At 24.2% G+C, this 18,815-nt stretch overlaps 1 protein-coding gene across 3 annotated transcripts; it reads left to right on the top strand.

Annotated features, from left to right (window-relative positions):
* Window positions 1–452: 452 nt before the first annotated feature.
* On the top strand, window positions 453–15,079 carry LOC126901134 (AP-3 complex subunit beta-1). 3 transcript variants are annotated; one of them, XM_050677385.1, is made up of 20 exons: window positions 453–635; window positions 1,076–1,210; window positions 2,549–2,624; window positions 2,733–2,903; window positions 3,447–3,607; window positions 3,958–4,060; window positions 7,518–7,664; window positions 7,735–7,899; window positions 8,491–8,643; window positions 8,720–8,913; window positions 9,492–9,565; window positions 10,388–10,608; window positions 10,733–10,991; window positions 11,079–11,374; window positions 13,269–13,428; window positions 13,492–13,595; window positions 13,661–13,855; window positions 13,923–14,154; window positions 14,578–14,704; window positions 14,783–15,078. In XM_050677385.1, exons 2-20 carry the CDS (start codon window positions 1,086–1,088, stop codon window positions 14,922–14,924), a joined length of 3,105 nt encoding a protein of 1,034 aa, XP_050533342.1. In that variant the 5' UTR covers window positions 453–635; window positions 1,076–1,085; the 3' UTR covers window positions 14,925–15,078. The 3 variants fall into 3 exon arrangements, with proteins under 3 accessions (XP_050533342.1, XP_050533343.1, XP_050533341.1); XM_050677386.1 differs by lacking the exon at window positions 453–635 and adding an exon at window positions 744–959 and having other exon boundaries at window positions 13,272–13,428; window positions 14,783–15,079; XM_050677384.1 differs by lacking the exon at window positions 453–635 and adding an exon at window positions 746–959.
* Window positions 15,080–18,815: the final 3,736 nt, after the last annotated feature.

Below are 18,815 nucleotides of genomic sequence, written 5' to 3' on the forward strand. Positions count from 1 at the left end.
ATTTCTAAGTTGTTTAGAGATTATTTTTCATAAAAAAAAATTACTAGTATGATCATTAAGTGATTTGATGTGGAATGTTTCATGTCAACATAAATTCGGTGGTAATATTATATTAGAGCCTTGAAATAATCAATACGATTATTTTTATAATTAAATGAGTTAAAACTTTAAAAATGACCTTTATAAAATCTACTTAAAAAAATTTGAAAAATTAATTTTATTTCCATATTTATTGTTAGTAATGTAAAATTAGTTTTAAGGTATAACATATGTTATTTAACTTATTAGAAAAAATCCCATTTATTTTAAAAATAATAATAAAAAGACTAATTTTTCATTTTATTCGTTAATTCCCCATTCGCTGTAATCAGTTAAATATAAGTTAACTACACACCAGTGTTATCAGATACAGCGGATAGAGCTACATATAGCCCTTTAAAAAAAAAATCGTGGCGACCCTTTCACAAAAAATTTAAGAAGTTTTCAACCTAAATTGTCTTAAATTAATCCTTTTATATTGGGTTTATTCATAATAAATTTGTAAAAAAATATCAGTTAATTTATACTTGAAGAAATAAGATGCATAGACTTATAAAACTAAACGGAATATTCGGTCTGATTCGCCTGTAAAGTAGGCAAGTAAATTACGAAAACTGTTATGATAGCGTCCGTGCTTCGAGAACCATTATCATAGATTAAATAGTATTTTATCTATTGTTTATATTTATTTCTGGTGATAAATGTTTAAATTATTTATTACTAGTAGAATAATTAGGTTATTGATTTTTATCATGGTTCTAGATATATATTCTAGATTATATAGTTCTTTTTAACAATTATGTTAAACTAGTAGAAAATTAAAATCTTAAGTTTACATTTATTTCGAGGTTCAGTAAATTTGACAAATCATTCAATTGAATTTTTTTTTTATTTGATAAAAGTTTTCTCTCTCAATTTAAGTAAGCTACCATAAATTTAAACTAATTTGAATTTTTTTTTTTTATTTAAAAGTATTGATAAAGTAAATATGAATGACTTATTACAAGGTATTTCTGTTTAATTCACTGACTTTCAGTTATTTTAACATGTCTGGTGGAACAAATGGAGCATACGACAAAAATGGATTGCCTACATCTACAACAGAAACTGATTATACCAACGATCCTGCATCTGGTGGATTATCATCATTCTTTGTTTCTGATTATAAAAAGTTAGTTTTCTTTTTTCTCTTATATGGTCTATTAAAGGATAATAAGGCATTTTCCAATTGGTAGGTTTTTTAACCTATTATACTTTAGAGTGGTAAGTCCATTGCTGAATAATGAAATGGCAACTCCAATTACAGAATTTTTCTCATATATTATTATAATAACAAATCCAAATAAACACGATTATCAACAATAATCAAATTAGTTTTTTATAATCAAAAACATTAAAAAACACCTTATGTTCTAGAGCCTATAACTTCACATCTAAATAAGCTATCACTATGGAACTAGTACTGTTTTACTCATATTAGTTCTTACCTTTAGGCAATTAAAATTTCTGGTGAAAATTTGATGATGGAGAAATAATTTTAACACCACTTTTAGAGTTTTAAAATTTACAATTTACGTATTATGGAAAATTTACAAATTATATAATTTTCACCATTTAATTTTTATTATTTACATTTATTCTGTGTTCTGCACTAGATGAAGTTTTTGAGATTAATTACAAAATCCTAATATTAAAGGCTTAGTTCGAAAAATCTCCATTACTTTTTCTTTATAAAATCAAGTACATCAATAGGTGTTGTTGATTCTTCAACTACATTTTAACAAATTCTTGTTTAATAAGTTCTTCAAATAAATCATACGCACAAATATCTTTTTCATCTTCAGATTGAAAATGTAATGCCAAGTCCATATAATAAGATCTCAGTTGCTCTTAAGATTTAGAACTAAGTTTCCTAATTCTATATAAATAAACCAAACATTCTTTAAACTCTAATCGGGTTGTGATTATATGAACAGCGCCATCAACACTAAAAAATAGAAGTGTCTTCTTACGGATCTTTTAATAGGCCATCGCTAACTTCGTAAGAAAACGTTGATTTTTTTCTTTCTCTATCTAGGTGTTTTAAATTTAATGGAAACTTTTTAAATAATGGTGATTATGTGACTTTCCAATTTAGCTGGATTTAATACAGTTTCTCTATAAATTTTTAAAATCTTGACTAGTTAATTTAATAATTCTGAAGAAATATCTAAGTCTACATTTGAACTTTGTAAACTTTTGCTGACAATGTTCTATTGTCCTATTATCTGCTTCTTTTCTTTCATTTCATTTATGACACAGTTTCAAAAGTAAGCCTCTATTTAAAGGTGCTAATTTATGTAGTAACTTCAAAAAATATACGTTTTGGACAAAAATTTATAACTTGTTTTATATTTTATTACAGACATGATGNAGTAAGCCTCTATTTAAAGGGGCTAATTTATGTAGTAACTTCAAAAAATATACGTTTTGGACAAAAATTTATAACTTGTTTTATATTTTATTACAGACATGATGATTTAAAACAAATGTTAGATTCTACAAAAGATGGACCAAAATTAGAAGCTATGAAACGGATAATTGGTGTAAGTTTAATAAATAGTATTTATCTTTGTCTTTTTTTTTGTAATCTACTGTTATCTTTTGTAATTTTTAGTATAAGAGATTAGAAAGGTTTTTGCTTAAATTTTCAGATGATTGCTAAGGGGAGAGACGCTTCTGAATTATTTCCAGCTGTTGTAAAAAATGTTGTGTCTAAAAATATTGAAGTGAAAAAATTAGTTTATGTTTATTTAGTTCGTTATGCTGAGCAACAACAGGATTTAGCATTATTATCTATTTCTACATTTCAGAGAGCATTAAAGGTATATAATATCACAGACATTCAGTAAAAGTATTAAATTATATAATTATAATCACATTTTTTTATAAATATTATTAAAAGTCACATCACTGGTTACATAAAAAAATCTTGTAAATCTGATTTTTGTAATTTTTTTGGAAAATATATGTACAAGTTACTTTTTTAAGTGTATTAGTGTCTCAAGAAAAATACTTCATATAAATGCTCAATAACTAAACTTTCTTTCTACATAAACAAGTGCAAAATTGTAAAATTTTTCATTGTCTTGTAAATAATGAGATTTTGCCTGGTAGCTGATGATGTGGCTTTTAATAATGATAATAAAATAATTTTACAAATGTCTCTTATTTAACGGTAAGCACTTAAAATATTATTATATTTTTATTCAGTTGGCCTTATTTGTACAATCAAAAATTGTAACTTACAAATTTATTTTTAAGAACTAAATTATGTGGTTGATGTATATATAATTAATTTTTTTTTAATCATCTTATATTTTAAAAATAGTTTTAAATTAATTTTATTCATATGATTTATTCCTTAGGATCCAAATCAATTAATAAGAGCCTCTGCTTTAAGAGTTTTATCAAGTATAAGAGTTGTAATGATTGTTCCTATAGTAATGTTAGCTATTAAAGATTCAGCTGCAGATATGTCACCCTATGTTCGTAAGACTGCTGCTCATGCTATACCAAAGTTGTACAGGTATAAAGAAAAATTACTATACCTAATAAAATGTAATAAAAAAATTGCATTAGACCTAGTCAGTAATTGTTTAGAATTTTTTTTGAGGAATAAATTTTTATGTTCATATTCTTTGAACTAAAAAAATTGTTTTACAATTTTTTTTTTTTTTTTATTTTCAACTGAAATTTGATAAATTATTTATTTTATGTCTGCAGCCTTATTAGGGTTGTTATACTTTAAACACACGGTGTTCATTAAGTTCAGGAAAATTAAATTTAATCAATGTTTAAGAATTTCAGTCTTTTTGTGTAATTTCTAATTGTGCTATACAAGCTTCCTCTTTCATATTGATTATAATAATGTTATAGTTTGGATCCTGATCAAAAGGAAGAACTAATTTCAGTTATAGAAAAACTTTTGGCTGATAAATCAACCTTAGTGGTCGGATCTACAGTAATGGCTTTTGAAGAGGTAAAAATTTTAATATAGTTAAAAAAAATTAATTTATTATTGCATGATTGATAAAAAAACCATAGCAGTTTTCTTTGATAAATGAATTCTTAACAACAATACTGTAGAATAAATGGTTAGTTAACGATGAATGAATAGGTTGAAATACTGACCTGATCTCAAGCTTGGTAATTGATGTTGTCTCAGGGTTGTCATAAATCCTGAAAATAAGTAAAAAATTTAGGGTTACCAAATTAGGGGGTTATAAAGAGTAAATGATTGTGACACTTCAAAAAATATTTTTATTGTTATAAAAAAAAAAAGAGTTAAAAAAATTTTTACAAACCAGATTATTCTAAGTAAGCAGTCTTCATTGCTCTATAAACATAGCCCATCAGGCAAATGCACCTTTGAATAGTCTTACTTTGGTGTAGTGATTTTTTGTCAAAACTTAACATTGCTATATTGATAAATGGCTTTTAATTTAATTTAAAATTGAAGTATTATAATTTAATGGCAGAATAGGTGAAATAGTATCATTTTTATGCTAATAATTTATTATTCCATGAATACAATTATTCATTTTTCATGCTTTATTTAGAGGAACCAGTGTAGTATCTTAAATTTTTTTACCATCACTATTAATAACAGTACTAAATTGTATTATTTGTTAAGAGATTTTTTTTAAAGGACATTTTTATGTGCATTGTCTGCAATCTAATATTATAAATTATCTGTTTTTTTATAAATTTATCAGATCCAACAATAACACCATTTAAAAAATTTTCATCGTTTTTGCATTTTGAGTTATGATCATTCAATTAAAAAACTTAGTATCATAGATAAGCAAATATTTAAATTTATAGTTGATATTGGAACAATGAGTAATTGGATTTTATCATTAATTATTTTAATTATATCAACATAAATTTTTATTTTATTTTAAACTTTAATTTGTAGATTTAAAAATGAAATTATAAGTTCTTTCAAATCATATAACAATTTTAATTCCTATTATGTTTAAAAATAAGAAAACTTATAACTAACTATAAAAAAAAACTTAGTTTTATAACAAATAAAACTAATTATAAATATATTGATATAAATAAATATTATTATTAAAAAACCAAAAATTAATATTAACATTAATTAACACTTATATGTATTAAGGATGATAACAGTGACAAAAGTAGTTTTAAAATAACTATAATAAAATACTAAGCAATCAATATTCGCGTTTGTAATTTTACATTAATATTAGAGATGGAAAGTTTAGTTCATTTCTGTGAATAGTTCATTAGTTCATAGTTCATTCAAGTGAATAGTTCAAATGAACTATTCTTAAGTTCACTAATTTTATTGATCATGCTGATATTGTTTGGCAATGAACTATTCATTTTATCACTATTAGTATAGCAGTACACAGTTCAGTTGTAGTTCACACTACTTATGGGCAATTAAGTTATAAACTAACCCTTAACCTGAACATCATAAACTAAGAAAAAATTATTATTAATACCCTCATGGCTCATGTTATCATTATCACCTAATTCAAGGTAGATATACTGACCAGTAGTCTTAAGTTAAATCAGAAATTTGATCTAATATTTTTACATAGTATGAATTTATTTTATTGTTAAACAGTTAAAAACCCTGTAACATTTTAACAATATAATTTATTTGTTATCTAATTGTAAACAGCTATTAACCATTTACAGTATTTCGAACAACGAACCACAAAGAATTTTTAAAGAAGTTCGCGAACTATTTCATTTATACATTGCTACCAATTTTTTTCGAACTGTGAACTGTTAAGTTACAGGTACTGAAACAGTTCAGAATAGTTCATCTAAGTGAATAGTTCAAATGAACTATTCGTTCACGAACTTAACATCTCTAATAAATTTATCTAAGAATATTCATATGCTGTATTATGTTACTTCACTATTTAGGGGCTGAGCATAGATGCCCGTAAACAGTATTCTAAGGGATCAACAAGGGATAGCTACCTTAGGTACTGAGGTTTAATTTATATTCCCTTAGAGGAACTACTAAGGGTCGCACTACAATATATATATATATAACACTTTAGGTTAACATAAAGTTAATAAGTATATAAATATTTATTAAATAAAGAAATATTAAATAAACAATATAACCTGCTGAACACGTAGAGATGATAATAATCTAACCAGGAAGCTGACGGCAATTGATATTCCTAGCCTTTTGAATTAATATTTGTAAGCTAAAAATAGCCTTTCTTGTACCAACTAAATTTCTAAATTCAAATTATGTACTATTTAATTGAGATTTTCGCATTTCTTAAAAATTCTCTGATGTATGATTTTTATAAAAATCTTTGATTAGTCGCTCATAAGACTAATAATAGGAAAGTCATTACAATGTTTGGTCCTAGGTTTTTTAGGAAGTGCTATGAATTTAGATTGTAACCATTGTGTGGTTATTCTCCCACTATTTCTTACATTATAAATTCCTGCTACTTCTTTAAAATTCTTATGTATTTTGAAAGTGTCATGTTTTTTCTTCAGAGTTGACATAGTTTGGTTTAAAAACCAAAGCAACGTGATCGCAATCCATTGGTAAATTTGGAATCGCAATGCAAACATTACAACATCAAGTTGTAAAATAAGTAGTTTGTTAAATATAAGCATATTAAAAAAAAAAAAAAAAAAAGGGGAATTTTCCAGTAAAAACTTAAAAATAATAAATACTAACAAAAAATTAATTTATAAGTCTTTTTTTAAGATATGAGAATTGATGATCGATCATCAAAAGTGTACCAGAGTTCATATGAAGAAAAAGGCATAATAGAATTAGAACCTGTGGCCCAAAGCGTCATAGAGATAAATCGCTAAAAAAACTATAAATTTACTCTAATGCTTGAATATTCAATCGTGATGCACCACGGGAAGGGTTAAGTTAGAGAGTCCAAATTTTCAAAGAATTACTTTTTCATAATCCTTAAAAAAATTGGGGTATGCGTTTTTAATTTTTAAAGTTAATTTTTCTTAGACTGACTTAATGTGTAATTAATGATTATATAATAAGAATTGATTATTTGTGCTAATATTATTTAAAATTAAAAAAATATTTAAAATGTTAATTTAAAACTAAAATATATAACTCTTTACTTAAATATTTTTAACATTTTTTATTTTAAATTATAGTGTATAATTGTATATATCATAAACATTTTATCTGATAGCAAAACTTTTCTGTTTTTTATAGTTATTTTATAATTGTCCTTTTTCTGTGATATAACACTTATTTTGTTGTTTTATGTGTATGTAAGACAAGATAAGTAGTAAGTTACAGTTATTAGATTTTGCAGGAGTACTAAAATAAAGCTAGATTTACAATATTATAAAGTGTTAAATTAATTTATAAAACATATTATTAAAAACTGAAGTTTTTTTAATATGGAAAATAATTAATTTTTTTTTAATAATTTTTCTAGGTTTGTCCTGAGAGAATTGATTTAATTCATAAAATATACAAAAAACTTTGCAATTTATTAGTTGATATTGATGAATGGGGTCAAGTAATTATTGTGAACATGTTAACAAGATATGGTCGTACTCAATTTGTCAACCCTAATAAAAATGTGAACTATTTATTTAAATCCATTTGATCAATTTCATTAATTAAAAAATTATAAACAAAATATATTTTAGGATAATGATGATATTACAAATGTTGAAAATTTAAATGTAGACAGTTCAGATCTATCTAGTTGTGAAGAAGTTTGTGGTGATAATGAAAAAGCATGTGTATTAGATCCAGATCATCGATTATTATTAAGAAATGCAAAACCATTATTGCAAAGTAGAAATGCAGCAGTAGGTTTCTTTAAAATAAAAATTATGAATTATAATTTAAATTTTAACTATGTTATAAAGTAGACCTAATGTTAAGTTTAAGGTGTTATATGTTTTGATAAGTCAGCACAGAGATTCAATTCTTGTGAGAGCTGTATAGGTTTTCTCATCCCATCTACTATAAGTAGTAACTTGAAAGGGAAGATGTTGATGAATGTGTTAAAGCTTTTATGGATTGTCTTGTTGCTTGAAGTGCTTAAGGATGTATCCATGTTTACAGTTGAGTTCTGATATTTCGGACTCATTGCAAAATCCATCTTCAATATGATCGTTGCTAGTCAGTAGCTGCAACTACTAAACTAATAACTATACTATCAGTATAGTTGCAGCCATCGACTAGCAACCATCACTCTGAAGATGGACTCTGCAATGAGTCCGAAACACGTCAGAACTCAACTGTAAACATGGATACATCCTTAAGCACTTCAAACAACAAGAAATATGTTGACTTTATATCTATTTTATTATATTAAATTATTTTCAAACAATAAACTGATCTTCTGAGTTAGTAATATACTTAAGTAAACTATTTCAACAAATTTTATTTTCCAGGTTGTTATGAGTGTTGCTCAATTATATCATCACTTGGCTCCAAAAACTGAAGTGCACAACATTGCTAAAGCTCTTATTCGTTTATTAAGAAGTCATAGAGAAGTTCAATCAGTAGTATTAAATTCTATTGCCTCTATTTCAATTGATAGAAAGGTAATATTATTAAGTATTATAGTATACATAATTCAAGAATAATTATTAACATACTATTATGAAATTATTTTTATAGAGTATGTTTGAGCCATATTTAAAAAGTTTTTTTGTAAGATCTAATGATCCTACCCATATTAAACTTTTGAAACTTGATATAATGACAAATTTAGCAAATGAAGGAAGTATTTCAACAATACTTCGTGAAGTTCAAACTTATATTTCTAGTACAGATAAACAATTTGTTGCAGCAGCTATCCAAGCTATAGGAAGGTAATTTTAGTTTTTAAATTAATTTGCTAAAATTACTGGTTGATAACAATATTTGAATCAGTATTTCAGAATTTGTTAACAATTTAAAGTAATAACTGGATGTGAGTTGCGGTTCTGCTATTTTCTAAACTTTACTCACCTCTTGTTTAAGTAACAAATTTTTAAAAACTTCTGAAATATTTGTTTAAAAGTTGTTATTAATCAGTTATTTTCTTAATTAAGTCATTTTATACTAAATAAGCTAGTTAATTATGTATGTTACTATTTGAATGATTAAAGTGAACATCCTTTATTTTTCGATTAATTAAGTGATTCAATACAATAGAATCATTACTATATATATATATATATGTATGATTTCAAATGAATATGTTAACACTAAAAAGTTTTCAATTTAAGAAATCTTGTAATATTGTTGTTAGGAGTGCAAAATGTAATTTTCTCTCTATTTAAATATTTATACATATAAATTTATAACAATAAGTATATCTCTTTTTTATTCTTGGAAAGTGATCAAAATTAACCTTAAGTCATCTAATAAATCCTTAAATGAAAATAATAATTAATTTACTTTTTAGGTGTGCTTCAAACATCAAAGAAGTTACAGAAACGTGTCTTAATGGGCTAGTGTCTATGTTATCAAGTCGTGATGGTAACTTTTTAATGAAGTATTATCTTTTATTGATTATTCAATATATTGTTTGAAGTTGAAAGATTGATTTTGCGGATAGTGAACACTTTTTTATAATTATGTTAGAAATAAAATACTGACTGTATATTTATACAGTATAATTATTTTATTACATATAATTACTGAAATTTAACTTATAAATTCACTGAGTAGCTTATTACATTATTTATTAAAAGACTGGGCAACAAATACATAAATATTTGAGCACAAAATTGTTCAGTACTAAATTTAGTAGCCTGATATGAAACCATTTTTCGTGTTTAATACACTTTATATGTATTATGGGTAAAGTGAAAAATCAGGAAATTCTCAATTATCAAATTTTGTATGCAATGAGTAAAATTGTACACATAAAAAGGGAATTACAAACAATGACCAAATCATAATATACTTAGTATGCTAAAAATACTAAAAGTAAATTTTTTAAAATTAAAATAGTAAATAACTCAATTTTTTATAAGTAATAATCACTTAGCTTAAAATTTGTGGCTTTGTATACATTGTCTAATCATTCTACTGCAATATCTATTTTTTCTATTTTACCTGTAACAATACACTAGCTAGACAAAATTAGAATATACTTAGCTTGTGTGAAACTTAATTTTAAGTGTTCTAGCAATTTAGAATTATTTTATCACATATATTAATCTGAAAATACTTTATTACTTAAACTATAAGTTGATACTTTCAAAAATATTAAATATTTATAATTCACTAAAAAATGAATGTGTATTTATAGAATTTAAAAATTTTATAAACAAATTTCTCCTATTCTACTTATAGAAGCAGTTGTTGCTGAAAGTGTAGTTGTAATAAAAAAACTACTTCAAAACCAACCAGAAGCGCACTGTGATATAATAAAGCATATGGCTCGTTTAATGGATTCAATTGCTGTTCCTCAAGCAAGAGCGTCAATTTTATGGTTGCTTGGAGAATATTCACAATTAGTATCATCTATTGCACCTGATGTTCTACGTAAAGTAGCCAAGACATTTGTATCTGAGGTAAAAGTGTAGATTTAAAAATAAAATATTAAATTTCTTAAGCCTTTCCTTATTTGAATTAAACAAACTTATGCAAACATTATTTTTATTAAAATTGAAAATTCCTATTACAATTTTTTTTTAGGAAGATATTGTAAAACTGCAAGTTATGAACTTAGCTGTTAAGTTATTTTTAACAAACCCAGATCAAACAACATTATTATGTCAGTATGTACTGAAACAAGCTAAATATGATCAAAACTATGACATAAGAGATCGTTCTAGGTTTTTAAATAATATTCTCTTTCCTCCTGAACAATTTATAAATAGTAAATTAAGCAAACAATCTAAGAACATATTTTTGGCTGAGAAACCTGCTCCATTATTACAATCTAATTTTGTTGGTATGAAATATTCTCTCTCATAGAAATTCAATAAAAAAGTCAATTAAAAAAAAATTCAATCTATTTAAAAAGTATTTTTGTGTTTAGATCGTGAAGAATTTCAAATGGGATCTTTATCACATTATATTAATTGTCGAGCAATTGGATATCAGGATCTTCCTCAATTTCCTGAAGAACCAACTGATTCAAGTGTTAGATATGTTGCAACACCTGATGAACACGAAATATCTATTAATCATCATAAAACAAATAGAGTATCTTCAAACAAAAAAAAAACATTTTACTCTGATTCTGATGAAGACTCAGAAGATAGTTCAAATGATTTTGAAGAATCTGAATCTGATTCATCTGACTCAAGTTATGAAACAATAGATAATAAAGAAGTAATAACAAAAGATATTTTAATAATTATAATACTTCTGTTTTTATAAATAATTAAATATTCTAAAAATTATTAAATATATCAACCTTATTATTTTTTAAGTGTGGCTGAGTTGGTAATGCAGCATTATCTGACCTAGATATCCATTCATTAATGAAACCTCTTTTGTTGAGGCCTTAATAGTCTGTAAAAAGTTTAAAAAAAACTCTTATATTTTTTCATTTTATTTTTAATTACTAATAAAATAAAAAAATTAGTTGTTTTCTGAAACAAACCTTAAAATTACTCTTTTACTGCAAATTCATAATTTAGTAGCAAAATTGAAAAATTTATTTGTATTTTTAAGATAAGCTATGAAATATATCCATTGTAAAAAGAAAATAGAAGTTTTGAAATTTGAGTTACAGTTTGATATCTTTATGTATGATTGGGTTGGGTTTGTATTTTTAAAATTGAATATAAATTATTTAAATTTTAGTTAACTTGGCTGAAAATTAAAGTATTTATTTAAACAATGTCAGTATTATAAAGAATTCCTGATATATGAATATATCAGGTTTGATTGTTTTGTTGAAAATTTTTTAAGCATTATTGATTTTTAATAATACAATGAAAGTTTTNTGATTGTTTTGTTGAAAATTTTTTAAGCATTATTGATTTTTAATAATACAATGAAAGTTTTAAACAAAATATTGTTTAAAGATTTGTATTTCAAGTAAAAATTTATCATTATTTTAATTTTATAATACTGATAGCAGCAATATTCATTTTAATAATATATTATTTATTATTGAGAAACATTTTTGCACATCAAATTTTGATCATTCTGTATATTTCTATAAAAAGTAGCAGAACTTTTTTTGATACAAATATCATTTTGTTAAAAAAATTTTTTAATAGTGTTTGCATTCATAGACTATGTAAAGTGCATATTTGTATTATTAATTTTTATAAAAAATAATTTTTTTAAAAATTAAAGCTACTTTTTAGCACTTTTTACAATAAAATTCAGACTCAATATCAGTTTTAGGAAAAATATTTATTGAGTTATAAGTATTATAGTATACTAATATGAGTTGTATATACCTACAATATTTACTTCACATTTTTTGTAAAAAGTTATAAAAAACTGCTTTAAAAAAAAAAAATTAAAAACTAAATTTTTTTTTATTATTAGAAAATAATAAAAATATAATGATTTGGTAATTGTTGAGCTAAATATTATTTTAATAAAGGCTATTTAAAAAAAAATAAATAATAATGATTTGGTGTGACACAGTGGATCTTTCAGTTGCCACCGTATCCTTGGTGTTTAGCTGCATTATTTGCTGTTGGTTCCCAAATGGGTGACCATATAGGAGATTTAACAGTGGCACATCTTGCTCCTTTACTGGCTTTCTCAACAATAATGAAGTTATATCAAGTCGTTAGCTACTGTAAAAATTCTATAAAATTGTAAGTTAACGATAAACCCTAAATGGTTAGTAGTAGTAGTAGCTCAGAAGTTAATTATAAATAATAAAAATATGCTTTTAACATAATCTATGAATGCTAAAATTATTTTTAAAAAAATGATAATTATATCAAAAGTCTTAAGTTTGATAAATCTCTTCCACTTTGTATATATAGCATATTATTACATATTACAACACTGTCAATTTTTAGCCAAGTGAGCTAAATTTGGATTAATTAATTATATAGATATATTATATTTTTGTGTTCTATTGTTAAAGTTCAAGATTGATAACAATATTTTGATTATTTAATTTCTCATTATGTTCAAAATTATCATATTATGATAATTTTGAAATTATATATTATAATAACTTTGAACAATAAATATTTAATATATTATTTTAAGTAAAAAATGTATGTATTATTTTTATACAATTAAGAAGAACAAAACTGCTAGTACCTCTAATGATTCAGAAAAAAGTAGCTCAGATAGTGAGTCTGTAGAAAGTGATAGTAGTGAAGATGAAATGGTGAACAAAAAAATGACAAAAATTATCGAACCTACAAGCAATGTGGATTTGTTATTAGCCTTAGATGATTGTATGTTTAGAACACTAATCAGTGTAACAAATAATAAAATGGTTTAATTCTATTTAATTTTAGTTGTACCCACTAGTCAAACTTTGTTGCCATCGATGGGTAGTATTCTATCTCCAGCTAATAATCAATTATCAACTAATCAACCTCCTAACTCAGTTTTAAAACAAGTGATTTATAAATTTATTTCAAATTATTATTTTTTTATACAATTTTATTGTATATTTATTTATAGGTTATTGCACCTAAATTTGTACCTTCAATAAAAACCGAAATTTTAAATAAAATTAAAGGTCATAATGAATTAAGCATGTTAGCACGTTTTACAAGAAGTTCACACATATTTTCTAACACAATGGTTAATGTTGAGTTGAGTTATACTAATCATGATCAAAAGGAAGCATTAACTAATATTCGTTTGATTCAAAAAGTAATGCATTTTTTACTTTAAAATATTTAATTATATAATTTAACATAATTTCTTTTATTATTTAAAGAGTTCTGATCTGAGTATTCATAATTCAGTACCAGTTATTCAGTTATTACCTGGCTCTGTTGTTTTGGGTGCACTAGGAATTGACTTTAAAGATTCTACTCAGCCACTTGTAATGGAAGTTTTTTGGTACTTGTCTGGTATGGAACGTAAAAGTGACATTATTTTTCGTGCTCCTATGGGTGAACTTTTACAACCTTTAGCTATATCTGAAGAAGAGTTTTTAAATGAACAAGGTAGTAATAAATAAAATTTATTAAAAATTTGGTCATAAGGATAGTTTTTACTTAATGTACTTTATCTCAAAAATTTTATTTATATGTAAAAATATATATAAAAGAAATTATAGATATAACTAGTTTAGTAACACAAATTTATTACAAATAAAGTCATAAGTCAAATATTTAGCCCCCCCCTCCCAGTAGTCAAAAGTTAAAAAAATTATTTTTACCAGTGAAATTAATATAATTCGAAAATTTAAATATATACAATAAATCGTAATAATTACAAAAAATATGTTAATTTAAAAGTTGCTTAAAATTTAATTTTTAATATTTTGTAAAAAAAAGAATGTGTATTTGCTAACAAGGAAATTATTGTACAATTGTTCTAACTTATCAATACTCAATATAAAAATAACGTATATTTTTTATTTTTAGCAAAACTAAAAGGAATGAATGAACATGTAGCAAAAGTTTCTCCTTATAATAAGAACACTAATGTTTTAAAAGCTATATTTGAAGTCGCTAATGTAACAAATGTTTCTGAAAGAGATAATGTATTCAGGTAATACTTTGAAAATATTGATAAATATTAACTATTTTTATAAATTGAGTAAATAATATATTTTTTATCAACAATTAGATTTTCTGGTCAAACATTCTCTTCAAACTGTTTAGTGTTATTAACAGTGAAAATTCAAGATTCCACTTTAACTATAACTGTCAATTGTGAAAAAATGGTTGTTGGGTCTGTACTTTTAAACGAAATCAAAAATATTTTATAAAAGACTATCTTACTTCTATAAATAGCTTTGTTGAAGAGTTTTATACATTTATTTATTTAAAATAAAATTAAAACTTTTTAGTGTATTACTTTTAAGTAAATTTTTTTTTATATGTATATGTTTATACTTTTGTTAAACGATTAATAAATATTTTATTTATATATTATTATTATTTTAATTTCTATAATAAAAATTTAACATTCTTGTATTCTAAAATAAATGTATTAATTGAGCATAAATAGTTAATTATTGTAAACATTATAGTGCTATGAGTAAAACATTAGATGAGTACTGACTGGATATTGTTATTTATATTGTATATATTTATTTGAAACTAAAAAAAATTTTTATTTATTAGAGTGATCAAGGAGATTTTTTTGAAATTTTAAAATAGCAATTCCTTAGCTTTTTTCTTACAAAAAAAATTGATGAACCAATTACAAATTTAAGGTTGAAAACATGCGCTATATACCTTCTCAATGTATTAAATAGCTTATAACTCAATAAGTAACTTCAAGTTGTTACTTAAAATTAAAAATAACTTTTTTTTTTTTGTAATGGTTAAAAACAATAGAAATCTTTACTTACTGATCCTAAATGATTTGTCATGTTTACTAAAGTGTACACGATAATGTTTAATTATTTACTAAGAATGATATACTTGTACAATAGAATAGTATGTGAACCGTCAAGAGCTTTTTTAGACTATTATGGTTAAAAATTGATACACTTACGACAGCCGGTCAGTCATTAAGTATCTATTTGTGCAATGAATAGTCGATATATAAATGTTCAAAAAGTAAGGAAACAAATCAATTGTTAAAAACTAAGAATTATAAACAGCCGTTTCCTTACTTATTGAACACTTTGTATATACTGAATATGGTAAGATTTTAACGAAAGTGTTAAAAAATGATATTGATAAAACTAAAAACTTTCAATAAATTAAGTAAGAATGCATTTTAATTATTCGATGAAGTTCGAAATCCAGATTGAATACTGTAGTACCCATATGACATAATTTTTTTTAATTTGGTTTAACAGACTTCAAAAAAATTAGGAGGTTATGAATTTGATTGCATTTTTTATGTTTATTACCTCAAAACTCCGCCATTTATAAACCATTTTCGTAAAATCCTTTTTATTTAAAAGACAAGCTTTTAAATTAGTCCCACAGAATTTTTATCAAAACCGATTCAATAGTTTTTAAATCAAAATGTTAAATTGCTTTCCTGTGACAAGTGGTATTTACGGTCACTAAAATAAACCTAAGTAAATTACCTATCTTCCGGCTTCACTATCAAGTAATACTTATTAAAAAAATGCAATAAGTAGTATAAAATAAAAAAATTGTACAAAGAAAAATACCAACAAATAAATCTTATATGAAAAAAAACTCAGCACAGTGGGGTTGCGGCATAGTGGAGACGTGCATAGTTGGGTCCAGTATAGATTTAATCTGACAGTGATTAAAATCACTATTATAAGAAACGCTTTGATGCAAATCTGTAGATAGTGTTTAATTCTAAGAAATTGGTGGATAATTACAAAAGCTACATTATCTGCTAGTTTCTTATTAATACCCTGATTAAGATAAAGTATGTCGAATGAAAAAGGGATTATTAAAAAATATTATTTCTCATAAAAAAATTGTGTTGATTCGTACACTTTTCAATGAGTTATAGCATTATAAAGTTAAAAATGTAACCAACCCAACCCAACATCAACTCCTATTTCCTTAATTATATCCAGATTAGTAATTATTTTAATTATATATTATATAATTTTTATAATTAATTATTTTCAAATTATTATTGATTTTTAATATGTTAAAAGTAATCATTTTGAACCTACTTCTTTTTGTTCTTTAAAGTGAAAGTTTTAATAAAAAAAAANCGGAAATTTTATAATTACTATTTACAGTACATTTATCAGAAAAGTTCGATTTTTTTTACATTTTTATCGTAATAGATCATTTAAATAAAAATCATAGTAATCATTTCTAATTAACTTTTGGTGTTTAAAAAAATTCTGCAATTGAAATATTCAGAACTTAATTANGTAAAAAGATTCTACAATGGAAATATTTAGAACTTAATTAATTTTGATTTACTATAACTAAAAGAACCAATAAAAAAAAGTTGTTAAAAAGATTTACTCAATTGAGCGTATTATAATACTTGATTGTAATTGTAAAAATTCATCGTTAAATTCAGGTGAAACTAAAAATCATTTTTTTATTAAATTTATGATTTATATAGCAACATGTTACAAAAAAAAATGGAATATTATAGACTGGTAGTAGCACACACAAATAGATTTAAAAAATTAATAAGTAAAATTATTTATTATTGTAGTTGAATACTTTTATCATATCAAATCTAATTCGAAAATAAATACTTCAAGAATATAAGATATTAATGATTTTAATTGTTTGTATGGAAAAAGCTGGTTAAGCTACTTTTTATTTGAATAAAGAATATTTTTTCGATTTTTAAGAGTAATAACTTAAACTAAATACGAATTGTAATCATTTGACGTTTCGTTGAAAAAAGTAGATCTAGTGAGGGTTGGCAAAATAATTCGTAGCCACAAAAAGAACCACATAGTAAAATAATATTAACATGAATATAAATTTCTTCTCACGAGGGGAGACTATAGTGATAGGATCCTTTATATTTATTGAAGTTATTGAATCTAAATGAGATAAATATCAAATGATTTGAAAATTTTATTCTAACTCAAAAAAAAAATGCAAAATTTTAGAAGCCACAAACGGATTTGAACCTCGTACCCTAGGCGTTAAAGATCAAGNTATTAATTGGTACAGATGGATTTGAACCTCGTACCCTTAGCGTGAAAGACACAAGTGTTACCGATTCTATAACTGTTTGTTGCTCTCGTCGCATGAAAAAAATGGCTATTTAAGCCAACTAAATTTAAAAATTACTTTTTCGACTTTAAAAAATTAAAAAAATTTAATAAGTTTAATATCTTGTCTTATGAACTTTATTTTATGTCAATTAAATTATATAATATTCATGAAAGTCAGTGTATACCCATAATAAGATATTTTAAAATAAAATAAAATACAAAACCCAAAATTTCAATACATAAATAGCATATTTTTGAATACGGTAGCCATTTGCGCATAGAAGATAGGTCGTTGGGATAAATTTTTTTTTTAATTTTATAGTATATGACATAAGCTTTAATTTGACATATGTTTAAAGGACACAGTATTTTTGGAATATTTTCAAAATTTGGTAACATCTAAGAGTAATAATTTAAGAGATTTATTAGGTAACCCTAAAGATAAGGTAGATGAAGGGGGGAAATCAGGCATTTATAAAATACAATGTGAAAGTTGTAATAAATGTTACGTAGGACAAACAAAAAGAAATATAGGGGTCAGGTTTAAAGAGCACTTAAGAAATATTAAAAATCAAGAAATTGAGAAATCTCCAGTGGCTGAACATTTATTGACACATAATCACTCTATTAAAACCATAAAACTAATTAAAAACGTAAATAATTACAAAGAACTTAATATCAGAGAAGCAATAGAAATGTTTAAAAATAAAAACAATTTAATTAATTGGGATCTTGGCCCACTGAAAAATTCATTATTAAACTTGTGTAAACTGGCAAAATGTGATAATATTACTTAGTGATAACGTCACTAGGTGATAAGGTCACTAGGGGTATATAAGGGAGTTTTTTCTAGTCGGGGTGTCAGTATGTGTTTAGCGTTGATAATGGTAACATTGTTTCCGAAATACGTATCCGCGACTTTTCATTAATTTTTTTGTGGCTTTTGAGTTTAATATTTTTAATATTTTTTAGTTTTTTTAAATTAATAATATTTTTAATATAGTTTTAATTTTACTT

The sequence above is a fragment of the Daktulosphaira vitifoliae genome, unplaced genomic scaffold (assembly GCF_025091365.1).
Source record: "Daktulosphaira vitifoliae isolate Bord-2020 unplaced genomic scaffold, ASM2509136v1 Scaffold_3, whole genome shotgun sequence".
NCBI lineage: Eukaryota > Metazoa > Arthropoda > Insecta > Hemiptera > Phylloxeridae > Daktulosphaira > Daktulosphaira vitifoliae.